The sequence below is a fragment of the Pezoporus flaviventris genome, unplaced genomic scaffold, assembly GCF_033815535.1.
Source record: "Pezoporus flaviventris isolate CSIRO_AGI_PZ_B2104156 unplaced genomic scaffold, CSIRO_AGI_Pfla_v1 ptg000035l, whole genome shotgun sequence".
Classification (NCBI taxonomy): Eukaryota; Metazoa; Chordata; class Aves; order Psittaciformes; family Psittacidae; genus Pezoporus; species Pezoporus flaviventris.
In genome coordinates, this window is record NW_026892583.1 from 10,992,122 (window position 1) to 11,018,987 (window position 26,866).

A 26,866-nucleotide genomic window follows, 5' to 3' on the forward strand; every position below is an offset into this window, starting at 1 on the left:
GAACTGCCCTTTGCAGTAACTTCAGTCCACACAGGAACAGAGCCTCTGCTTTAAAAGGCAACCACACACTGCAGAGCTGTCAGCTCTAGGTACAGTTTAAAAGGAATACAGTTTAAAAGGAATAAGGAAAGGCATGACCCTAAATAATTCACCCAAGTACACTCCTGCTTGTGTATAGAGGATTTTACAAATGCAACCAGCTAGAGTGCTGGCAACATGAGGAATTACTTAAATTACTCATTAATCATGCCATATGCTAAAATTACTGAAGTGTGTAATTAAATGCTTGGAGGGCACAGACAGCAAACAATTATAGCCAAAATATAAGCAACTCACAAGCAGTTTGTCAGCTGGACATTGGTCCAGGCCACACTGGACCCTAAATTTAGACATCAATGGATTTGCAGAGACAAGAGCTATGCTGTTAAAGCAAGGCCTACTTCTTTCCCCTTCTACTTTTCCTCTTAGCATGAGTACCTACACAGTACAGAGTATGAGTGCTCTCTGCAGTCATCCTGTGCAGAGACGCTGTGGAGGGCAAGAAAAGATAATGGAGAAAAATGGCACAGAATAAACACTAACCTGGGGAGAAAAAAAGAGGGAAACGGGTTGGGAAAGTGTTACAGCACAGACTGCATGACCCCAAGAGAGGGCTGTGTTGAGAAAAAGGAAAACATGAGCTCCCCGGGCCGGGATGACTCCACCACCCTACAGCCGCTCTAATTCTTGTCAAGCTGCAGCGGGCACCACGGTGCAGGCAGATATCCCCAACACCTTCCAGGAATGAAATGCCCTGTGCAAATTCAGCCTGACAACCCTGGGATGATTCTGCATGGTAGAAAGCAGCAGCCCCTCTTGCCTGGCAAGCGCGTGACCTCCTGGCTGAGATTAGCCTCACCTCTGTTGTCAGTGCTCAGCTCCAGGACCCCGTGCTTGAGGACGTGTCTGACCCACAGTACAGGGCTAAGGTCACACACAGAGGAAGAAAAGACAGGCACTACATGACTGGGATTTGCATGGAGCAGTTCAGTGTTTGCCCCAAGGAGATCCTGGATCAAATACATACATAGGTATATGTGCATATATATGATCCAAGACCATATACATATGTGTATATATGAACCAAAACTCTTTGGGTCAAACACCAAACCTGGTACATGTCTTGTATGTCTTCCCACTGTGAAGCTCTTCCCTGGACAACAGAGGCATTTGGACACCTACTTATATATATTAAATACAATATACACCTGTATATTATATATTAAATATATATGTTAAAATAGATTAGATATTCTATATAAATAGTGGTATTTGGACACCTATATAATGATATAGGACACCTGTATGTTACATAGATGTCCAAATACCTCTGAGGTGCAGGGAAGAGTATTCTAGCCTCTCCAATTCCAGCACTGCTGACTCCCTGCATCCCGATCCCCTCTTCCCTTTGGCCTTTAAGCCAACGCAGCCACCTTCCCCACAGCTCTACTGAACACCTGGCTCCCAGTAAAAACAAAGACTAAGGCTAAACAAGATTTAATCGCTGTATTTGGCCTGTCCTCTGTCTGTCCTCAAACTGCTCAGGCTGGCAAAAGTCGCTAAAAGAGTGAAGTTTTCAGGAAAAATCCCTCTTTCCCAAAATGGGGAACATTTTCTTCAGTACGTCAGAAGCCATGGAAGGAAAGTCAGAATCACCCTCAGCAGATGTCATCCTCAGTCTGCTGTAGAAAGCTCCTACCACAGCAGGGCTCAGTGGCTTTTTCCCCTTCCACATCTTTAAATATTAGCATTATTCTGCTGTTTGTTCATAAAGAAACTGAGAATCCAGGCGTTGAATAAATAGCTGCTTCAGGCCCATGTAAGGTTCTGACTGCTTGGCAGCATCAGTGAAAGATCCTGTTATGTGATTAACTGTATCAGAACTTCCTGACATGAGTCACTGCTAGGAAGATGCATCAGCACCAGGCAGACGCCTGTGACTTCTCTGTCTGGCATGACATTAAAAATGGCAATGGGAGACATAGGGGAAGCAAAATCTACTGGGAAATAATGCTGGCTAAGCCTTTTCTATTTTAAGGAGAAATTGCCCAATATTTATATTACCTCCCCCCTCAGCAGAACAAACCAGGAAAGAAATAGCAAAGATTTGTAATCGGCTATATATACCGACCTAACCACATACGTGCCCGAGGACACGCCATAACACCGCACATACAGCTGAGCTCTTCCCGCCACACAAAACAACTGGGTCAGCCAAGAGTAACCCTAGCTGCTTTTTGAGAGCAGAAATAGATTTACTACAGCCGAGGTCAGGTTGCAGGCTCCTTGCGGAGGGGAGCAAGCAGGAAGGACACCAGTACAGAGCCTACACTGAGCACTTATTTCAGTTCCTTGGAGTGCAGTTGCTATCTCCTGGGTTTCTGGGGGAGAGAAAGAAGCACCATCTTTTGGCATGACAAATTCTGGGATGAGAAGGTGGGTACACAGTGATGCGCAAGAGCTGCAGCTGAGGACAAGCCTTGTGTGCCTGGTAGGAAATAACCCACCCTTTCTTCTGCAGCTTCTCAACAAGGGAAAGAAGCGTGAAGAAGAGTTGGGGAGGAGCAAGGGAGACTCGGTGCCTTCCTTCCACCAGACAGTTTTACAGTGAAGCATCATCACTTAATCTAATACGATTTTCCACTGGAAGAGAACCCACAGAGCTGGCAGGATTCCTATTTCAGGGTTTGTGTTTCATCTAGCACATAAATTTGCAGGAAAAAAAATTATGACCCAACACCAGCAGCTTTACAGAAAGCAGGGCTGCTACCACCTCACATAAGAGAAAACCAAGAACAGCCTCACTACAAAACAGAAATCAGCACAGAAAAACTATTTCTTCTTATGTTTCCAGTACAATTGGTCTCATTGTTTAAGTATTTCCACTTGAAAAGTTAGATCTGCAAGGGGAAAAGAGTGGATATTGGAGCTGCTTGATGCCCAAGTGATTGTTGGCTGTTTAAAGCAACGAATTACCACTGAATTAGTAAATTTATGAGCACATGCACCAAAGGACAGGCAAGAGCCAAACCAAATGACAACCTCCCCACCAGTGGTTCTCGGCATTTGCTACTTACTGAACGTTTTGCAGATGTCAGAAACCGCCTTGAAGACCCTATCCGAGAAGTTGACTTTCACCTTGACATACTTCATGTTGGGCAGCTGCAGGCGAAGCAGCTTGTGCTGAGGTGTGAACTGGAGCTTGGCATCAGCCTGTATCCCATATTTGTCCAACGTCCAGTGCGTTTTAAGGAGCCAAGTTTTCTTCTTTTCCCACCACAGTGCATGATCTGACCAGTCTTTCTTGACATCTAGAACAAAGAAGCCATTTCACCAGTTAAAAATGGGACCAGAATTAGCCTTCAAAAGACAAAAGCAAAAGTTTAAATGCATTTAACTGTGAAGTGACTATTGATCCAAAAGTGCTGACAGCCCTCTTCAGATACAAATAATAGCTTCTACTCAATAGCATCTAAAAGCCAGCTCAGAGATAAAAGTAAGAAAGAGCTCAAGAAGAATAAGGATGCAACACAATGTGTCCACAAATCACTCAGCCCAACATCAGTGAGGCTGGAGCATGAATCTGGGGGGGGCCATGAACGACCTGACACCTTCCTCATCCCCATCATGTAGAACACATGCGCTACCCAAACGTGAGTTCAGCCCCCTCGGCACACATGAAAAGCAGAACTAGAAGGAGGCTTGCAAGAAGAATTAAACAGAAACACTGTGTCTTCTCCAGGTCTTTCAGTTTCTACAAAGAGAACTGGAAAATTCACAGATGAAACTAAAATTTACTTCTCAAAGGAACAAGAGTGCAAAATCCAACAGCCATGTCTCCTTCCAGCAGGGACATAACCATGGGGTCTTTGAAGATCAAGTCCAAGTTGGGATGCATTTGGGGAACCAAAGCACGGTGATAACTCCAAGAAACAGCAACAGTGTACTATTTTCCCTAACATCTGGAGTATTTAACACCCGTCCTGTTCTCACCAAAGCCTCTGCCACTCCTGCAGAGCATTTCCCAGTCCGACCACCACTAACCAATTGTGGAGCAATGTCTCCCACCACACAGAGGAAAGGGAAGGAGAGGTAGGGGAATGATCCAGACGCTGCAGCTGTATTTTGCAAAGCTCTGCTTTACCCTCCATCTCCAAAGATATTGACAAGGGGCAGTTTCAAAGGACAAACCAAATGTTTTCAAGGGATGTCATCTGAGCAAGCACATGAGAACCTCAAGAAGTTGCAGGACAAGTTACATGGGAAGTGGAAGGTGTCCCTGCCCATGGCAGTGGGGTTGGATCTAGATGATCTTGAAGGTCCCTTCCAACCCAAACCATTCTATGATTGTATGATACCACAAATGACAGAATTATCAGTAAGTTTTGAGCTTATGGACTTCGTATGAGGATTATTTTAATTTTCATAATAAAATAGAAGCTTGAATGCAAAACAGTTCCCGGGTTAAAGCACTGGTTATATAGTAATTCAGTTTTTAGCTCCAGATTCTCCTGTGATCCTGGATTCCCAATATGAAACATCACTTTTCCCCAAGTTAAAACTGCCAGATAACATTCATTGTAACTGCTCCTTTCTCCATCCTCTGGCAGCGATGGTCATGCACATCAGGGCACTGGCCCGAAAGCAAGGGGCAAAGCCAGCAGAGTCCAGGGACAAAGCCCCAGCAGAAACACCACCCGACAGGCTGAAGGTACTGAGGAACACACTCCAGGACCAACATCGTGAAGATTATTCCCCATAAACCACATCTGAAATTAAAATTGAGATATGAACAGTGTGACAAACTTTTTTCTGTCCCCATCTGGAAACAGGATCTGGAGCTCAGTGTTACTGAGAAAACCCAGCAGAAGCTGGTCTAATAGCAGAATCATGCAGCCAGAAAGTAGAAATGTTCAGCTAGACTTTTCAACAGCTTTGTGCTATCAAATTAAACAAAACCAAATATAGAAAAGCATGCAAACTTTCACAAGCCTTGGCTATGCTTAAAAAAGTCTGAGAAATCATTACAGTGGACTCTGTAATGAAGTCCAACTTATGGCCTACTAACAGCTGAACGAATTGGCACTGAAATGTACAAACTGGCACTCTGGGGGGAGGAAAAACAAAGGCATTTTGAACCACTAACATTTATGCCTAACAGAAGGGGGTTTGAGTGCACGCTGCAGATTAACCTTTGGTCATCTTGGGCAAAGGAGAGCACAGAGGGATCCTGAACATGAGCTGCATACATTTGCTATGGTCACAGCAAATCATTTCTACTGATGCTGCCCTTCCAGGCAAGAAACCTTCCAGGTGAAGGCTGCGGAGATGTGGAGGCTAGAGCCATCAGCATCAGCTGGAGCACGGTGAGGGACTGGGAGTTCCAGGAGCCCAACCCCAGCAGCAGCACCCACGGGAAAGGGAAGCACAGCGCTTCCTTCCCAGCATCAAAAATAATCAGTGCTCCCAGCTTCCTCCACCTCCCAGGGCAGCCTGAACTGAAACCTCAGCTGCTGGAGCCTGGGAGAGCTGGGGGATCTGGCTGTGATTGTGGTTTTGGAGGAAGAACCTAGTTTTGCATTTGCCCCCCAGAACTGTGTCAAGAGCCAGATACGTGGCACTGGTGATGCTGAGGAAATGTTTTACAGCAAAACCCACTGAGCGAGCTTGATGTTCCCCTTGAAAAACTGTTCAGACAGTCCTGCAAATGCAAGAGGCATCTTAAATCACCCACCCAGACAGCTGCAGAGATCTCTGCAAGGACAAAACATTATGAGAAGAGGTGAAAGGCTGCTCATAAAGTGTTTTAAACCTTAAACATCCTTAGCTTTCAATCCATGCCAGTGCCTCGCTGCAGTCACATCACACCAGCTTGTCCTGCATAATTACAACTGCAGACTTTTATTCCTACAGCTACCACTAAATTCACATCCAGAACTCATGTAGCAGAAAATAAAGCCTTAATTGAGATGTACACAGTGTATTTTAATTCTGGGCTTGCCATGGCACTGATACACACATACACAACTACCATTTAAGCAACAAAGACAAATTTTGGCAAAGTGCAAAGAAGCCCCATCCGCTCTGCCTGATGGCCCATTTATCCCAGGAGCTGGCTGCTTCTAACACTTTCCCTCTGCCCATCCATGGATTTTAAAGGTCCCTTTTCTGCTCCACTTCTGCAGCAGCTACTGAACCTCCTTTCTTCAGAAGCATTACTGTCACTTGGCAGGCTCTCTGTTTAAGCTTACGGCTTACTAGCAATAGTATACAAGTCTCCAGTGTTACATAAACACTGTATTTGACTTGTTATTTCGAGATATCCCTTACTGCAGATGGGCTCTCCTTCCATGCACCACTCAGGACAATAGAGCCCTGATACAACTAAATAAACATCTTTTTATTCCACCCCTCCCCAGCATATGGTTAAACCTCACTAGACTGATACTTGGAGACCAGGAAAGTTCAGCAGTGGTGGTCTCTAACCTCTTTAGATATCACCTGTGGGGTAGCACCAGATCCCCTTTCACACACACATCCCTGATTAAATTCATAGAACAGCAAAGAGCCTAGCAATGCCTCCATCACCTTAACATTGGAGGCAGATTTCTAAAAAGCTCCAACATCAACCAGAGTAGGTATGTAGGGAACTTCTGCAAGTCTGTCGAGTTTGCATCATGTTTTTTTGTTTGAGTTTCGGAAACAAAGGCTGGCAGCTGAAGCTGTTTTCCCTGGAACACTGTTCACCTTAGGAGGGTCAGCAGATACATCCAAAGCAAAGCTTTCAGTTCATTTCTTAATTATAAGTGATGGCTTTTAGAGGAATGGGTTCAAGTCTTCAACCCTCCCATAGGAGCAATATGAAAGAACCATCCTCCTCCAGTACAAAACACAGCAGAATCAAAGCCCATCCATCTCACTGGTTGTTTTTCCATTGAGGCTGAATTAGCCCTACAGCTCTCCCAGTCCTGGCTCTTCCCAAGGGTGAGTGTGCACCAGGAGTGCTTTTAATGAGGATTATTCCTGCTCTGAACTAGTCACGCTTGGGTAGCTGAGGTAGGAAAATGCCTTTCAATTACCCACACAATACCTCAAATTGCTCCATATATATGAAGTATATGTGCAGGTATAAAATATATTATGCATATAAACACACATATATACACACAGCATATATATATATAAACATATACATACATAATATGTACACACGTACATACATGAAATACATATACACATATATGTGTCACATAAATGCACACATTTATACACAATCATACATACATAAAAATGCTACATATATAAGACACAGTGCAAGAACTGAAACAGCTCACAAGCCAAGCATTGTTTCTTGCATAAACTGATTTTTGTACTTGGTAAGCTACAGAGAAAATAAACCAACCAAACAACCAACTTTACAGCTTTTCAATGACTTTGCTGCAGGTGGGTTGAAATTCCTCAAGGGTTCTTAAAAGGATGGAAGAAAGAAGTAAGTGGGTTGCATTTATTTTCTTCAAATTAATATGCAATACACATTTTATTGAAAAGGATACAGACGTGGATGACACATTTAAAACCCTGACTGCAGGCAGCAGACAGCTCAAGAGGCAGCTGGGGGAATAAAGTACCTTTAAGCTCAAATACCTACTGATAACACATTAATCCAGCACTTGCAAACCCCAAGGAGCGGCCAGGGCTCTCCAAACTAGAGGCTGGGTGTTGGCTGGTTACACACCCCTCTTGGGAAGCCAGCAGGGAGGAAAAACTCCTTCAAAGGAAAAGAGACCTCCAGCAATAAATAGCTGGGGAGTGCCCTATGTGCCCTGGGTGAGCTCCCCAAGAGGGGTGCATCCTCCCCTCCACCTCCTGTCCCCTTGGGATGCATTGCACAGCCACCATGCATGGAAAGCAAGGCCAAAATATTCTAAAAAGGAGAGCAATTTAAGACTACAATTAAAAAAGGAGAAAAAACGCCCCCAGACAAACCATCAAAAATCACTGCACATAACCTCATGTGTGGCTTTGGTAGGTTTTCCTTTCCCATGTACTACCAGCGGTGTGCGTCAATGAGGTCTGAATGCATATGCATCTTCACATCACTTAATAAATCAGAGAATACTGCAAATGCTCCTGAAACATTCAGAAGTACCCCAAAATGCCTAATCTGGTGCATGAAGCAGGGGGAAGGTCCCCCTCCAGTCAGCACCTGCTCTCATGGTCATGAATATGTACTTTTCAGAAACTACTGATCCAACCATTAAATACTGCTGCATTTCCTTCTCCCACCTGCAGAAGCTGGTGCAGGGATCAGCTCCTGCATCTCAGTGGACTGGATCCAGATCCATGCAGTTTGCTGAGAACAGCTGCAAGATCATCACTTGCTTTTGAAGCATCCTCCCAACCAGTGCAGGGACTGGAATTTCACGTGACAGATGTGCTCAGGCTGCTCTGCAACTCTAAAATGCCAGTATGTTGACCAGCTCATCTTGGGCTAACATCACTGCAATCAAAAGTAAGGCAAACTTACTCAAACCAGATTTCTTTAAATACATATTTATATTTTTATATATTTAAATAGATCTATAAGTACATACTTAGCTGTTTGTTTATGTATTTTACGGATGGATATATATACTCACACACAGAGGTATATCTATATAGCTGAACACACTGGTCCCTATGGGGAGGTATGGGATATAGCCTTCTTGCTGCTCGCATTGACCTCTTTAAACTCAAATTCCTTTAAACATACCAAAGCCACTCCTTTCAGGGCAATTATGGAAAAAAAAAATAAATTAAAGATGGAGCTGTTTTCATTTATCTTGAGTCCAACAAAAATGCTGATGTGTTTTGCTGGGTGATACAGTCACTGTCTTGGGGCAGAATCTATTTTTTAGTGCGGATTTGAGTATGATTTGATTTGGGGCATGGTGTGCACTGAAGTAGATGCCTCTCCAACCCCCAGTGGGGATTTAATTGGAGAGCAAAGTTCAGAATGCAACAAAAATCCTTCCAGCCTCTGGTCACAACACTTGAAAAATTATACTTAGAAACACGGAGATAAACATCCTAGAAAATTATTATCAGACTGCTGTAATAAAGCTGTAGCCACAACAATCTGATGCTCTTGGTATTGATGAGACTTAGTCACACGCCTCATATTTGACACACGCTATGAAAGATACAGCATAGAGCAGACACACTGCAACAACTGCCCGCAGAAGGGCTTTTGCCCATAGGTAAATACAAAGGGGTACCTCAAATTCTCTAGCATCTACCACCATGGGCCAGCCACTATCACCGCTATTTTATCCTACTGTGTGTTCAGGAGGACATCTACACACCCACGGAGGTGTCCAAAACAGGGCGGGCCTATGCTGGAATTTAAGCTTAAGAAGAACATTTCTTGCATGAAAAACTTTGATTTATTAAATAAATAAATAAATATGGACAAAAGCAGCCTTGTTCCCACTGCTGTGATTCCTGTGAGCGCAACCCAGTGCAGGAGACCTCCCTCTCTTCCCGGCGTGCCAGGGAACACACTCATGGTTCACCACCATGAAATCTTGACGTCAAAGCACACCGTGCAGTTGCAGAGAGCCATTCAAGAGCAATGAAAAAAGCGTGTGAAGGACGCAGCACTGAATGCAGATGTTAAACATGTCCTTGCTCAGAAAAATTATGGAGCGTCTTCTGCTAATGAGGGAACGTGCTGCTGCACTGCTGGGAAAAGAAGTGTCCTTTCGATTGGCAAGCCCATGTCTTGATAGAGCAAGGACGGTAGCTGAAGCACCAAAGAGGTGGCAAAAAACGTCGTGGTCAACCTTTTTGCTGCTCAAAAGCACCACCCTCCCCTGAAAAGCCCACCACAGCAACAAGGCATGGCAAAAGCCCCCGTGAAATTTTACCGTTTGGTTTCTACACGACTGGTTTTCTTTTATAACCATTTTGCAGAGCAAGGACATTTTACAAGCCCAAAACATCAGTGAGGGTCTTTGTAAATGCATGAGGCTGATCCATCAAACCCAACTGCCTCCCAAAACGCTGCTCCTGGCTAGCCAGGGCTTTGCTCACTCGCCCTCAAGCTGCTTGACCCACAGGATACTGAGCCTTCAAGCATCTCTGCTGGAGTCAGGTCCACAAGCAGACTTCAGGGAGAAGAGCAAATCCTGACAAGCCTGAAAGTTACTTTTTTTCTTAAGTAAACTCTAGGAAGGAAGCTCTTTTCAGTGTTAATAGGATTACTCAACTAGCACTTGGAAATTTAATTCATTAAGATGCCACGGCAGTTATCTACTTCTTGCACTGCTAGTGCTAAAACAAGTAACTCCTCCTCCTCCCAGGGCTGAAATGATTTATCTCATGCTGGCCACAGTAACAAGCACCTTTGACCTGAACGTGTGCTACTCACCTATGGAAAGAATAGCAAAAGCACCTTTAAATTTGCTTTACACCTCTGATACTATCCCACAAACTCAAAAGGCACATGCAGACTGCAGCACAAGCTGTGAACTGAGCATATGGCATTGGCCCTAGAGGTGCGTAGACACTTTTATGCAAAAATTTATTATACATATATAATAAAATACATTTTATTTCTCAGCATCTATTGCAGCAGGAGGTCTATAGGTTTCTCTGAGCTGCTCACCTTCTCCCCAGCCATACCCAGCCCTGTTTAAACCTCTCAGCAGAGAGAGCAGATTTGCAGCAGTGCTGAACCCAGCTGAAACATAAGGAAACTCCAAGGAGGTGAAAGCCGGGTCCAGCTCAGCTCCCCAGTACCCCTATGCTAACAGGCATCAAGCAGCTCAGGAAAGTCTTTGCAAGCACATGCAGACTTGCTTTAAATCCTTGCACCAGCCCCCCAGAGCCATTTGGCTTTTTCATTTTCCAAGGCTGGATTCTTATTTAATTTCATTTTTTAAAACCCAGGATCTTTCCAACCTGATTTTCCATGTTTCCCCCCACTCATCAAGCACCCCTCCAGAGGAGGCTTGCACTGGCTGCTCCCTGCCTCCAATGGTATCACAAGAAATGGCATAAAACTCAGTTAAGGAGTGTGGTTTCCATGAATCATCCAGCACAAAATGGGAAGCATCAGAAAGAAGGAAGGAAGAAAGGAAGGAAGGAAGATCATTTCTCCAGGGAGCACTCAACTGCCTTGACTACCAGCCCAGGCGCTCCCTCACCCTCCAGCCATGGATCACACTTCCCCTACCAAAAAGGAAAGGTGCCCCAGGGTGATGTGCAGTCTGCAACCCTGACTCATCCCCAATGAACGTGCAAGGCATAAAGGAGCTGGTCCCTGCCAAAAAGACATCATAGCAAATAACAGAGCCAAAGGACATTTGGCAGGATTAATGCATATGGCAGATAAAGGAGGACAACCTGAATTCCCTGTCTGAAGCTTCAGTCTCATCAGGCAAGTGCCCAAGTGCACTTTAACAACAGGTACTCTGATAAATGCTCAGGACCCTGGAAAGGGAGGTTTGCAACAGTCAGGATGCCTCGGGCAGCCTCACCCCACCCCAAACCTGTGAGCCAGTGTTGGTCCCGCAGACCAGGTGGGATCCTGGACTACAGCAGAGGGATACCAAACCTTCCAGGTTTCAAAGTGCATCCCCTCAGGTAGAGCATAAGGAAAAGAAGGTGTCTTATCCCTCCCTGGCAGTGACAGCAGCCAGAAGCACTACACATCCCACCATGCATTCTGGGATGAGCTAGTCAGTCCTTTGCAGAGCCACAGGAAGATGGCATGGGAAGGGAAGGAAACCCCACCATTTTTCTTATTTATTTCTGCATGTTAGCCCAAGCTCACTGAAGCACGCAACACACTTTTAAAGGGGGTTTAAGACCTCTAACCTTGAGCTTGGGTCCACCTCACCCATCACATAACCAAGATTAGGCACAGAAGCTAAGGCCAGGACATGCAGGATGCAGCGAAGACAATTTCTGCTACAGACAGCTCTCCGGCGGACATCATATCGTGCAAAGCTCTGTGTATTATCAGCAAGAAAGGGAAGCTCAGCAAGACAGAGATATAGCTCTTTACAGGCAATGTCATAAAACACAGACTTTCTAATTGAATTTGGAGTTTTAGCAATTAACCCTTCCAAAAGTACATATGCCTGCAGGGAGCGGGGGGGGGGGGGAACAGAAAACCACCAAACAAACATGTATAATCAGCTGGTAAGAGATTTAACATGTAATAATTGGCAAGATGAAATTCTGGTTGCTGTCTAGTTGTTTTGCAAGCTAAAAAACAGCTGAGATTATAAATGAGAAGGTTTATACAACCACTGCAGTGCCTGTTTGCCTCTGCATATCCCCTCCCAATGCTGTTTGCAACCTGTCATCCAAATCCAGACACATGTTAATGAAAATTTACAGTCTCCAAGATCCCACCTAGTCTGCAATAGAGGAAATAATGCTGGCACAGGTACATGCCATGTGCACAGCTACTGACCAATGTGACATTCATATCTGAGCGGCCAATGAACACGAGCTGCACCCAGAGCTGCTGCAACCTTGCTATAAAATGGGTGAAAATGAGAAAAAACAACAAGTACCACTCTCTGAAAATAAAAAAGAACACAAAAAAGCTTTCCTCTGGTTTGCTGGGCACTTTTCTTCCCCTGCCCCATCAGTTCTACCTGGTGGAATCTCCAGCCTAGAAAACAAGAGCAATGTGCAAATATCAAATCTGGGCAAGAAAACTAAGTTACTGCAACTCTGGCCAAAACTGTTATTACTCCATCCAGCAGGAATCTGAGGTTTCGAACTGTAACACCTGAAAAGTCCTGAAAGTCACTGAGAACATTCAGAACTGAATCCCACAAGCTGAGAAGATCTGCATTGTTTTGTTTCTCTGCCTCTTTCTAAGATAATCCACATTTCAAATCAAGAACAAAGAAATGCACCTTCTTTTAAACAGTTTTAACACTATGGGAGTTTTTCCCCCAAACACACCCCGGGTTGGATGCTGGGCTGAAAGTGGTGTAGCAAGAGCTCCATGAGTACCATAAATCTCCTTCCTTCCCCTTGTCTGTAAGAGAAACCACCACTATAACCCACCGTTAAATAGGAACTCACAGTGGTGGTGTCAAGGGTGATGTTGAAATGACTGAAGTTTAGAGTGCAAATACTCCCTCTTCTCTTTCTCAACTTGGTAAACACTCCCACATCCATGATTTCATGCAGTTATCCACAATCCCTCTCCCCCCAAATCCTAGACCAAGGGCTAAAACCCAGATTCCTGGTTTGCTTTTTATAATGTCCCATAGTGGGATTGCAAGAAGTTGCTCATAAACCCACTGTGGACTGCAAGCCGCAGACTGACAACTACCAAATGCCATTTTTAAAACTAAACTAAACTAAAATCAAGAATCAGGTATGATTTTACCCTGGTAGCCAGAGGAGGATGGTACCTGCCATGAAAGCAACTATCATACGCATAACAGCATAGAAAGAGAGTACAAGAATCCCTGCCAGGGAACACCTGGAGGCATTTGGCTTCTATAAATACTAAACTATCCCACTTAGTGTGTGTGGGAAAGGCTGTGGCTGCTGTCTACCTGGACTTCAGTAAAGCCTCTGACACCACTTCCCACCATTTCTCCTTGGAGAAACTGGCTATTCGTGGCTTGGAGGGGTGTGCTGTTCACTGGGTAAAAACTGGATGGCCTGGCACAAAATGTGGTGGTGAACGGAGTTAAATCCAGTTGGTGGCTGGTCACAAGTGGTGGAACTGCCAGGTTAAGAGCTGGACTTGAAGGTCTTTTCCAACCTAAACAGTTCCATGATTCTATTTTGAGTACAATTTGTTTGGGACTTTATATGATTGAGACTTATCCGGATGCCTGGGCGAAATGCAAGCTCTGACAGAGGAGGGTGAGGAAATGGAAAGGACAGCTACAGAGAAAAAAGAAAACTGAAAGAAAAAGGAAAAGGGAAAAAAAAAGGAAGTATGTGACTATGACGACTTGTATCATTTTAGCTCCCTTGGAGTGACGTGAGCACAGCTCCTTGTGCTGGCTTCCCCGTGCGCTCTATGTCAAATGGAAACCTGAGGGAACTGGAAGAGGAAACTACTGATTTGGGCTGGGTGGGAGCAGCAAACCCAACAATTTCCTGTCTGTGGTACAACAAACCCCGGCTCTGGTATTCGCGGGAACGCTGCCGCCACCTCCCGCCCCGCTCTCTTCCCCCTCTGACTGCGATCTGTGTCATCGGCTGGGCTCTTCTGAACCAAAGCAGATGGCTCAAGTGAAACAACTTCAATAATAATCAAACCAAATTTTAAAAAATTAAGTGTTTTTTTCATCTTATAAAGAGTCATTTCCACCCATCTGGGTAGAAATATTAATTGCTGTGACGCAACTTAGAGCTGCTTGCATATGGATTTTACCTACCTCCGCCCCAAATTCCTCTGGTCATTGGCAGTTCAGCTGAATATTCCACTTAGGCTAACAAAGAGAACATTATTTGAGCCATGATCCTACAATTTGGTGTGAGGCCACATAGAAGCTTCCTGGAGTCAAAAGTTAAGACATAAAGAGCCAGCCCTACACAGATCGATGCAAGTGGCTGGCGAGTGTCTGTGTTAATAGGCACTTGCATATTCTCACTTAAATGTCATAAAAAATGTGTTATTTGGAGGAAGAGGATTCAGCACAGATCACTAGCAAAGATATTAATCAAGGGGAAAAATGTAAACGCAGGGCACGTTAGTGGCTCCCTTGGTCTCCTTGAAGATGCTGCTGAAACAGAAGTACCTCTGCTGGGAGCATCCCCGCTGGCTGCTCTGAAATCTTCCAGGGTACCACCTCCACCTCAAAATGGCCCCAAATTCTGCCCATTTCTGGAGCAGGAAGACTTCTCTGCTCAGCAGTATGGCAGATCCACCCCTCAGCCTCTGAACTCACCATCCCACCTCCCACTGGCTATGCAGGTTTTGCTGTTTAAAAGCCTGAGATGAGGTTTCCCAGAGAAAAACGGAACAGGATGAGTATGAAGCATCAGAGGAGTCCTGGCTGCCCATACTGCAGCCACCTAAACTGCCCTCAGCAGCAAACACTGCCACCATTTATCACATTATTAGAGACAAGCACTCACCACTCAGCCTCAAAGGGAATACAAACAGCTTCTCGGAAGCCTCCAGGCGTACTAAATGGCACTCAGAGTCCTCTCCTGAACACCATGTACTTGAAAAGCAATACTAAGTAGTGACTGAGTGCTGATTTTGAATTAGAGTCATAGCATGAATCACAGAATAGCTTGGCTTGGAAAGGACCTTAAAGACCATTCAGTTCCAACCTCCTCTGCCACAGGCAAGGACACCTTCCACTAGACCAGGCTGCTCCAAGCCCGGTCCAACCTGGCCTTGAACACTGACAGGGATGGGGCAGCCACAGCTTCTCTGGGCAACCTGTGACAGTGCCTCACCACCATCTCAGAGAGGAACTTCTTCCCAATATCTAATCTAAATCTACCCCCTTTCAGTTTAAAGCCATTCCCCCTTGTCCTATCCCTACATGCCCTTGTAAAAAGTCCCTCTAAAGATTCCTTGCCCCTTTAAGCAATGGAAGCTGCTCTAAGGTCTCCCTGGAACCTTTCCTTCTCCAGGCTGAACAACCCCAACTCTCTCTGCCTGTGCTCATAGTAGAGATGCTCCAGCCCTCTGAACATCTTTGTGGCCTCCTCTGGACTTGCTCCAACAGGTCCATGCTCCTGTTGTGTTTGGGGACCCAGAGCTGGATGCAGTACTGAAGGTGGGGTTTCATGAAAGTAGAGTAGAGGGGGAGAATCACCTCCCTCGACCTTCTGGCCACGCTGCTGGTGATGCAGCCCAGCACACCATTGGCTTTCTGGGATGCAGGCACACACTGCCAGCCTATGTTGGGCATTTCATCAACCAACACTCCAAGTCCCTCTCCTCAGGACTGCTCTCAATACATTCTCCATATTCTCTCAATACACTCTCCAGCCTGCCCAGGCTGGATGAGGTGGAACATCTGAATGCCACCCGTACCCTCCAGCGTGTCGACCACACCACACAGCTTGGTGTCATCAGCAAACATGCTGATGATATGATCCCACTGCCCATGTTGCCAACCCCTGAGGAACACCACCTCACCACCTATATCCACTTGGACATTGAGCCATTGACCACAATGACCATCCAGCAAATTCCTTATCCACCAAGTGCATAAGGAATTTCAAAATGAGAGGAACTTCTCATCTCAACTGACACCTGATGGTCAGACAAGTACCTGCAGAGTGCACAAATGGAAGCATGGACCGGAGAAATGCCTCAACCATACTCCAGGCAGCAAGCACTGGTGCTCAAAATAAGTATTTCTGGAAATAAACCCTCCTTCTCTTTAGCCTCCACCCATTTCTCTTGCCTTCTCTAACAGCAAAACACATGTAGTCACCTAGTGAGCACTTAGCAAGTCTCCTTGGAAAAGTCCACAGGAAAAGGTGCAAGTCACCTGCAAAACAGCACTGCATCCTGCTTTGTGTTTGCAATAGGAATGGGCTGAAGCAAGGATACTGCATTTCTCTTAAATAGCCTTAAGCTGTTTCAAAGGGTTCACCCCAGTTTCAAGTCAAAAAATTACCCAGCAAGTCTCACAACAGCTTGGAACATTTATAAGCACTGCAAAACCTCAAACCCAAACCTGAGGAAATCAATGACACTGCACTTTCTTGGTGTTTTATTCACAACCCTTTGAGGGGTCCATTAAGATAGAGATTTTACTGGGAGAACACTATTATTTTCAATTGATCTTTCAAAGAGTACAGATGAAGTCATTGGCAAGATAACATGGGCAGAGTCCGTTTGATGGCTGAAGAGAGCCACTTGGGTAAATCCCAGACACATCCCACATGCAGGCTAAAATCCACAAAAGAGGGAACGAGCAAGCTTGGTGTGCTACCATGTGCTAAAGCACTTCAACCAAAACACTGCATGTGACAACTCCTGTGCCAGTCCTCAACTGACATCCTGCCCTCTCCAAAGTGATGGGAAGGAGATAGCAGAGGAGCTGCCAAAACAGAACAATGGAGTTTAAACCAGCTGCCCAAATCCTTATCAAAGATGTGATTCACAAAAACCCCAAGGCCTCAGAAAATGTCATCACTGCCTGCCATTATCAGCCACTCTCTATCAAGGGCAGAAGGCTTGCTTTGACATTTATCCCCAGTGCAGCTGATGTGCCCATCCTGTCTTGATAAAACAGGGATGCCACCACACTGCAGGGCAGCACCCTGAGCCATCCTCCCACCTTGGCCAGGGGATGCATCAAGCATTAATGCCTTTTGGTCTAGAAGGACTGCTGCAATTCCCAAACTAGCTCTTTTTTCTTTTTCATCCACTCATCTATTTTCTTTGTGTACAAACCCCTAAGGGTGCTCAGTCCTCCCCATGAGACCCCACAGCTGGAGCTGGCTGCCATGCATACTCTGCCTGTAAAAGAAACCTACAGAGAAATCTACATTTCCACTACAAAACTTTTATCCACAGACTTTCTGAATCTGCTCAGTGCACATTTAGGTCATCTGTCTTAAGCCAGTCCTCTGCCAGCCACCATTTGTCCCCCCCTTGCCTGCTTCTGTCAGCTATTCTTTTATTCCCACTACCGTACAGAGGATCCCCTAAATGCAATCCTGCATTTAATGTATGTCCCACAAAGCTCCTCCCAAGTGCATTTCAAAAAAGCAGCATGTTTTCCTTGAATGTGTTTAAAACAGCCTGAAGTTGACAACAACAATAACCTGCGTTCACTTCCTTCCTTCCTCTGCTCCCAGTGATTTTAAGCCTCTTTTTCTGTTTGTTTTGTTTGTAAATCAATAGTGGCAGAATTCCTAAAAACCCCTGGGTGAGTACCAGGAGTTTCCAGTACTCCCAACCCACATGGACCAACTAAATACTACTGTTCTTAAAACCTCAGCAGTTTTTTGCCCATTCTTCAGAGGACTCTGCCAAGCACAAGGCATGGCTCAATTAACAAAGTGGCTTAATCCAGCGGGGTGATAAATAGCAGGGGAGCAAACAGGTCATTGCAATTCACTTGAGTAACCAGAATCCATATCTCCTGCTTGTTTTTTTTCCAGTCCTTGCCTGCATTAGTGACAGATTTTAACTGCCTATTCCCAAATAGTCTGACTGCAGCCGCTCTAATCAGGCAAGGACTGAGTTGACAAGATTTACTGATACCTGCAGCCTTGCAGATATGGAGGAGAGATTTTTCTGTGTTCTTGCTCTGAGAATGGCACCCCAGCCCTCTTCAGGGCAAAGGGCTATTTACTGCAATTGTTTTCCCTTACAAGCATCAGAAAATACTAACAGAAATCTAGGTTTTCCCTCTTCCAGGCTCTCCTTGCTGCTGGGAGGAGGCAAGCCATTTTTTCTCCCCCACTCACTCATGGTGGAAGAACTTCTACCAGCATCCTTCAGCCAGAGTGGGACCAATGTCTGCAAATCACAGTGATGCCCTAAACTTCACTGAAACTCTGGGCAGGCCACAGAAATCTCCTTTCCCTGCCTCCAGCAGCACAAAGCCCAGAGGAGGTTTGTCCAAACGGATGGAACCAGCAAACCCCTGACCAAGGCACAGCCCTGCAATGTGCAAGCAGAGTGGTCCATAGGGGATCCCAGAGCTGCAAAGAAACCTTGTTTTTAAGACATTTCCTTAAAAACTCACAGCAAAAATCTGCTTTGCTACAGATTAATAATTTATTTTAACACTTGGAGTTGTTAAAAAAGTGAAATCAACACTGTGAGGGACAGAGGAACGATGGGTTAAAAACACAGGGAAAGGGTTCCAGCATGGAAAAATTGCAAAATTAATATATCTGGAGATGAAGCAGTGGCAGAGGGTAGATGAAGGAGGGCATTCAGGAGGCACATGAGGGTGAGACACGAGTCCTGTCCCACCCCTCTCTGCTAAACTCGACCCTGATAAACTGGCAGGAGCTCAAAGAGCCATAAAAGTAATGAGAGGGCTGGAAGAGCTGACATGCAGGAAGATTAAAAGGAACTAAATACGTATAGCTTGGCTCAGCGACAAAAGCCGGGAGGAAAGGGAAGGCAACAGCTGGGGATATCCACAGGTCTTGGCCATCCTGAGAAGGGGGGCACTGGGGCCGAGCCCCCCGGGGAGCACCATCTCCACTCCCCCTGCCGGGCCGGCGGCTGTGGCCGCTGCATTCCTTCCCTCTAATACAATCCCTAATTTAACAAGTGGAGAGGATCCGGGCAAACACACTGGGGGCGGGGGGGGGGGGGGGGGGGGGGCAGTGGGGGGTGCATGACGTCAGGAACTAATTTAAGTCCTTGCTGGGCTCCATCCCCATGCATGCGCCCAGCTTACGGCACGAGTCGGCCCCGGCTCTGCCTTGGCATCTGCTGGTCCTGGCACCCAGCGCAGCTCAAAACCAAGGGGCGCATTGCTTATTCATTCATGATCAACGGGTTGATTTTTAACCGCTTCTAGAAAGCTTTGCCTTTTTTACCCTAGCCACTGAATGCTCAAATCCAGCAAATCTTTCTGCTGCTCCAGCATAAAAATAATCAAGTTTTTGGAGAGTCAAGAGCTATCTCCAGCACGAGACCTTTTGATGCGACTGCTTGCTTCCTTTTGAAACAAGCGTATTTATACCCATCCCTTCCTTCCTGCAACTTCAGATAATTAATAAATCAAAACCTAAGCATGGAGGAAAATGGTTATTATTGAAGGGCTCTGCGCTGAACCCGGACCTGAGGGTGCAGCTGACAGCTCCGCTACTCCCACAGCCGCAGGCACGCGCGGGGACCTCGCAATTAGTATTTTCTTTGAGCAATTACAATCGTCAGCCCAGGCCGTTCCGCTGAGTAAACACACCCGAGCCACAGGGAGCTGATAAGACAAGGGGAGGTTTGGCGGGGCACGGCTCCCCACGGCCGGCACGGAGCCCCTCCACCACAAAGCCATCCCTGCGGCTTCGGCCGCGCGTTCCCACGCGCCCCAGACAAACGGGCTCTTTGTCCAGGTACGCACCCAAAGCCACCGGACACCGCGGTCTCCCCGGCCCCAAGACCAAGTTCCCGCGCCGCCCAAGCCACCCCGTTAACCACCCCGTGCTCGCAAAGGGCCCTCGTCCAAAGCAGTGCAGAGCCAGACACAACTCCAGAATTAAATTGTTCTGTAAACTTGGAGAGCACCCATGAAAATCCCCACCACCACCCCATGAATGAAGAGGTTTCTCGGCTCTGGGTAAAACTGAGTACAAAGGAGGCGGCGATGGGGGCTGAGGCCCTGCCACAGGCAAACTGGCCCCGGGGTGTAAAAGTTGGGCTGGTTTCGGCCCGAGGCAGCTCGAGGGGCAACCCAGGGCGCCGGCTGGCGACAAGGCGTCTGCCACCGGGGGAATGGGGGCTTTGCTGTGTATCCCAGGCGAGGTAGGCAGCGAGGGGATGGGGTGCTAGGGCAGGGTGCTGAGATGGGTGCTGGGAACTAAAGCACAGTACTGGGACAGGATGCTGGGTGCTTAAGCAGAGTAGAGGGGTACCATGCTGGCCACTGAGTGCAAAAGCACAGTACTGGGGCAGGGTCTTGCATGCCCAAGCACGGTGCTGGACAGAGTCCTGGGAGGCCAAGCACGGTGCTGGGTGCTCCAGCACAGTACTGGGGCAGGGTGCTGGGTGCTCCAGCACGGTGCTGGGTGGTGGAAGGATGCCGGGGCAGAGCGCTGGGCTGGATGTGGGGTACCGGGGAACTCACCGAGCTTCTCGACGAGGCGCAGCATGACGCCGCCGATGTGGATCTCGCCGGTGACCCTCAGGGTGACGTCTCGGCCCAGGTCGGTGACATGGACGCTCAGCTCCCACGTCCCATCGGCGTAGCAGCCGTCCGGCATGCGGATCCCGTCCAGCGCCATGGCCCCGGCCTCCTGCGCCGCCAGCCGCGCCTCACCGCCCGCCCGCCGGCACGGCTCGGCTCGGCTCGGCCCGGCTCGGCACAGCCCTCCCGTGCCCCGGGGGGGGGGGGGGGATAGGGGCGCGGTGGGGCGGGATCGGGGGTTGCAGCGCTACCCCGCCGCCCCCAGCCGCTGCCTGCGGGGCCGCCGCGGGAGGAAAAGGGGCGGGCGGGGAGAGGGAGGAGAGGAGGGAGGAGAGGAGGAGGAGGAGGGAGAGGAGGAGGAGGAGGAGGGGGACGATAATTAAAGGAAAACGCGCCCCGCGCCCCTTGGCCTTTTATGGAAGCGAAGGACGGAGTAAGTGGGGCCGCTCCAACATCCGGGACTCGCCGGGGGGCGGCTCGGCTGGACTCGGCCCGGCCCGGCCCGGCCCGGCGGCAGTGGAGCTCGCTGTGGGGCGTAGCCGCTGGACGCGGAGCTCCCCCGGCCCCGGCGCGGCCGTAGGGGTCCGGCTGCGTGCTGGAGGGGAGCGCGGGAGCCGGCCCGGAGAGCGTCCTCTAGGGCCGGCGGGAGCTCAGTGTCCCAAACGCATGGATGCTTCGAGCGCCTGTCGCTGGCAGCCCTGCCCACGGCCGCGCTCAGTTCGGTGTGTGTTTGGGTTCTTCTTGACACTGGCCGTTTAAAAGCCCCTAATTCGTAAGCGGAATAAGACATGTCAGGCAAACCGCTTACCTTGGCATCGCAGTCCGTGGCTTGTGCAGAGCCCATGCTGAGGCTGGTGGATGTGCTGGGTCTCTCCATCCTTATCATGTGTCAATCTAGGAAATGGGAACTGTCTGTAAAATGAGTCTGAACCGGCACAAATGGAGAAAAAAAATGATATTATCCGCTTCCTGTAGCTCTCCACCCAATGATACACACATCCCGCCAAGGCAACTGGGTTTCCTGAAAAACTGCCACGAGGAAGGAGTTGTGTTTTGAGGTCCGGCATGGTGGTTGGTGGCAGCGGGCAGGATGTATCCCACGCTGTGCCAGGTGATGCAAAGCCATGTACCAGCAAAGCCATGCCCTCCCCGGTAGCCTCGAGGATGGCTCTGACAGTGCAGAACTTTACCCATGCGCGCTGTTCCCATGTCCTGTGTGGGAATGGCAGTGGGAGCTTTGCCATTGTGGAGGCAGCAAAATGCTCTTAATGGGGATGGTAAAATTTTGCTACTTTTCTACTTCTGCTGCTATAATGGAGATACTTACAAAGGACTTATCTAGGTGTTCCTGCTCCGGCAGGGGGATTGGACTAGATGATCTTTCAAGGTCCCTTCCAATCTCTAGCATGCTGTGATACTGTGATACTGTGACTGTTCCTCTATTTTCCCATATGCATCAATAAAAGCTTTCCTGAGTTTGCCCTGGGCAAGTAAGCCAGGTTTTATTCATGAACAGTGCAGAGGATTTGGGCTCATGTGGCTGATGGTGCAGAGGGACATTGGGTAATACTGCCCTGAATGATGGGAGGACGGGCAGCAGATGACCTCCACCACCAAATCCTCATGGTGCCTTAACCTCTGTCAATGTAATCCCCATTTCATCCCCCTAAACTTCAAGCTGGAGCATAGTTTAGGGGGTGAGTTTAGGAGGGCAGGGGAAAGCTGGTCTGTAACAATAAAGCTTTCACAGATTGTATCTCAGTGTTCTTTCAGTATAAAACAATAGGGCAATAAATAGAAAGGGTTACTCTCAACCCAAACATTTTGGATGAGGTTCCCAGCTGATGCAATTCAGTACAGCACTGATGGAGCTAGTAACCTTTTAGTACAGCTGATTGCATGCCATGAGGTAGAGGGTGCTGGTCCTCTGTGCTCTTAAAGCCATTTGCAGAGTTTCTCTTTCCCTGAGGACAGGGAAAGCCCCTCTCTTTGCCTTTTCTGTCCTGGCTAAGGCCAGGTGCCACCATCCTTAGGGTATTCCTTTCCTCCCAGTGCCACTGCTCAGCGGTGGGTGTGCAGAGAGGTGGGCAGTGTGATCTCCAGTTCTCAGCTGAGAGGCAAAGCAAGGTCAAAAATGCACTGGCAAAGCTCTTGCGTCAGAGGCAGCCAAGCATCCCCAGGGCTCTTCGCACTGTTTGCAAGAAGTCCTCACTCTGTACAAGCAGCAATAGCCAAATAAGGTGCCGAAACGCACGGACGCTTCCACCGGGACAGGGATGATACCTACCAGACCTGCTCACAGCCCACCATGCTGCTCCTCCTGCCTCTGCTCTGCAGAAACCAGGGTGCTTTTCTGATGAAATGATTCAATGGGCATGTTCAAGAAATCAGTGATGAAGCTGAGCAGTTCCTTTCCCGTTGTGGGTTGATTTGGCTTGGTTTGCCCTTTTTTGTTAGGTTTCTTTTTGTCAGTTTTTAAACTGCTATGTGCAGTTATTGGAACCAGCTGGCTTTCCTGCTTGGCTGCTCTGGGGCTACGGGCAAGCTGGTCAGACTGGCTCTTTCCAGGGTGACCGTCCATGGAAATCTGCCCTGTGCCTTTGGGTGACTGGAGCAGGAAGAGCAGCACGACTGAGCACCCAGCCTGTCTCCATATACAGAGGCAGAGAGATTCCCCAAGCCTCAGTGTAAACAAAAGCTCAGTTTCCTCAAATGCTCCAGCGTGGAGAGCGCAATGTGCTCCGACCTGGTGGTGAACAGCCCCTGCTCAGCCCCCCACACCCCTCCACTTCTCGATGTGCCCTGTCTGCAGCTTCTTCCTTAACAAGGGCGACATTTCAAAAGAAAACCCCAAAAAGGAGAAATGCAGACTCCTGTTTTTCCCCCAGCACTTTTTGTTTCTCTGGCACCCCCCAGCCTGGGTGCTCCCTTACAGCCCACTGCCACCGGTACTGCTCCTCTTCCCATGGGGTTTACAAACTCTTTACTTCTCCCTGAGTTTTACTCTGAGCTCATACATCCCTTTAGCGACTGGGGAGTTGGAGCATTAAATGATCCCTTTGGAAAAATGCACCGCTAGAAATAAACTTGGCAGCGGTGGAACAGCAGCACAAACCTCTTATGGCCTGCTCCCTCATCTCCAGCACCATGTAACAGCAGGTGAGAGAGGTTCAAACCACCTGGGTAGTTCTCCTTATGTGTCCATTCCTTTCCACCTCTAAGTGTCTTTTGGACATAGCCAAGTTTCACTTTTCACAAATGACCATTTCCTCCTAGTAGAGAGAAGGTTGTGCCCCAGGCAAAGGAAATGTGCTGGGAAATTCCGCTTACTTGTTTATTCATGGCCACATTCGTTTTCCCCTGATTTTGTCATGTCGGAAATGTCCATGTGACTTGCTTTTTTATTTTTCTGAATGCATATGCAGAGTAACGAAGCTACCATGGCTTGATTTGTGCTGTACAAATGGGCAATCACCTGGTATATGAATAGAGTTATTCAGTATCATTGTAATGAAACAATGAATAATATTTGTGATTAAGATCTTGAAGAGGCACTTAAGATGTGGAGGTTTAGTCTTTCTAGGTTGTAATAATTCCCTCTTGTGATCTTGCAGAGATGATTTAGTATCTCTGATACCTCATTGCTCAGCAGTAAAACAATACTTGCTTATGTCCCTTAGGACACAACTCCACTGATGCTATCCTGCTGCTTCGCTTATGTGTAGCCTTCCACCAGGCCCATCATCTCGGCAGGACACAATGTTTGCTCCTGATGAATGAGGTCAGAAGAATTCCCAAGGTTTTGTCTCGTCTTTGGGCCCATCCATAGTGGAGTCTCAGCACCTTTTCTGGGTGGGTTTCTACCTGGCATGGTGTCTTTGGATTTGTAGGTCTGTAGATTCAAGACCTCACACCTTCAGGATGTGATGTGAGGTAACTTCCTAGTTACCCCAAGGGAAGTTCAGGCAATTTGATGTGGAAATGCAGCTGGGTGCTGTCAGCAAGGAATGCTGGTGCCAGGACAGCTATCCTGAACAAACGCAGGGGCCATCAACCTCAGGAGACCCATGTGGGCCTCCAGCTCTCTCCTCCAAGGACACACATGATGAAGCCAGGGACCAAAATTCAAGACTGACAATCATCCAGCTTGGTCCTTCATGCCCAAGGGTTACAAAATACGTCCCTGCAGCTAGAATAAGCCCTAGTTTCCAAGACAGCTACACTCAGGTAAGAGACATGAAGCCAGGGCGAGCTATCTCCTTCCTTGGTAAGTCAAGCCAAGATTTCATTGCCCTACAGCTACAAAATTGCATCCCATTTCCATGCTGCATGTGGCCAGCATCAGCCATGGTGCACTGGAGCCTGCTCAGCTTGTGCTGCAGTACAAACCCTGCTGCAGGGCTCATCTCTGTCCCCTCTTCACCTTCTTTCCAGGAATTGGGGTCAATTAAGCTCTTGAAGCCCCAGGCTGAGGGTTTGTTTCCCAGCCTCTGCCTCTGCTATCCACTCTTCATAACAAATAACACTGCTGACTCTCCTGACTCGGCGTGTGTCAGGCATTAGTTTCCTGTTGACATTAATCCCTGTGTCATTGTTTATCCTTTATCCTTTTTCTATCATGCGGTTGTGTCCTTCTGATGTTTCCAGCTGCCAGGAGTGACGTCCACCGAGTCTGACTCCTGGCTTGGCCCAGAAAGGAGGCAATGTGCCCCATATCACTCTCCAGTCATTCCCAGGGTCAGAAGGGTCCTTGAACTTTGTGTCTCCCTTGAAAGGGCTGGTGGGTCCTAGAGCACTGTCTTGGCACCTGTTTTAGCCAGAGGGAGTTGTTAGCTGAATACCTGAATCCATCTAATGGACAATTTGGAAAAATCCCAGGTAAATTCTCCTGAAGGTTGATTCATTTCCAGGGCTGAAAATGTCTTTTCAGCTCCCTGCCTGGTGCTTTGGTGTCTCACAACAGCTATGCCCAGGAGCCTGCTCCTGTTGCTGATCTTCCTCTGCATCACCTGTGTCTGGCTTATGGGTTTGGAACCTCATCATTCTCACTTTGGAGTCTTAATGTCACTTTGCAGCAACAAATCACACTGCTCTGCGTAGATCATGTTTTAGTAAAGGACAGGGCAGATACGTTGCAGAGAGATGCAGGAACATGTTCCTCTTAGCTGCTGCCACCCTCATCAGTCTTTCAGACAGCCCCAGGACCCCCAGAGATGTTGGAGCATTGCCTCCATCCTTTCCAAAATCTTTTGGCAAACTTGTCCCAAATGTAGCTTTCACTGGCTGCTCACACTGGCTCTCAGAGGGTTCTCTTCTGTGGATGCTTTGCATGGTGCTGTCAGCAAGCAGTCAGTGTAACTCATTTTCTAGAATCCTAGGTTGGAAAATGCTGTGTTTTGATGAGGTAGTCCCAAAACATGATCAGTCTGTAGGGTTTTTTGGCCAAAAGTGGCTTTTAAGGGTACTTTACTGCACTACTGATTTACACTTGCCCAAGCGAAAGGGGGTAACTCTAGCCCAAAGATTCAAATATCTCACACCCTGCCTCTTCTCCTGTAATATGCAGCATATTAAGCCACTTTCTATTGTCCATCAGATTTTTTGAGCCTCTGCCACTCCCATTATTCTGGCTTTCCTCCACCTCCAGAAGGCCTCCTATTCATTCGCCTTTGCAAATACAAAGTACAGGCTGGAGGGCTGAATTTCTCCCATGGAGCTGGGGCTCAAAACCCAAATGTCACGCAACGCTCGATCACCATCCCTGGAGCTGGTGACTCTGGGGTGTTAGAAGAAACACCCAGCATCATTATCCACTGTAGTCAGCAAGAAGAAAAAACAAAACTCCCAAATAATTCATCTGATGGCTCCAACACCATCATCTGCAGAGCTGGCCGGATAGTGCAAAGTGTCTATTTGGAAGTGATTTACTGGGAAGCAGTGGGAAGAAAAAAAATCCCCCAGATCACATCATCAATTATTCACAGTTGCTATTCAGGCCCTTT

The 26,866-nt window shown here is 47.5% G+C and overlaps 1 protein-coding gene across 4 annotated transcripts in view; it reads right to left on the reverse strand.

Annotated features, from left to right (window-relative positions):
* Nucleotides 1-21,164, reverse strand: part of FERMT2 (FERM domain containing kindlin 2) — a 51,091-nt gene extending 29,927 nt beyond the window's left edge. For all 4 annotated transcript variants that reach the window (XM_061462545.1, XM_061462544.1, XM_061462543.1 and 1 more), the window contains exons 1-2: nt 20,805-21,164; nt 3,117-3,350 (exon numbers count right to left, since the gene is read on the reverse strand). In XM_061462545.1, coding sequence (XP_061318529.1) covers nt 3,117-3,350; nt 20,805-20,961 — 391 coding nt within the window. In that variant the 5' untranslated portion in view covers nt 20,962-21,164. The remainder of the gene's footprint in view (nt 1-3,116; nt 3,351-20,804) is intronic.
* Nucleotides 21,165-26,866: the final 5,702 nt, after the last annotated feature.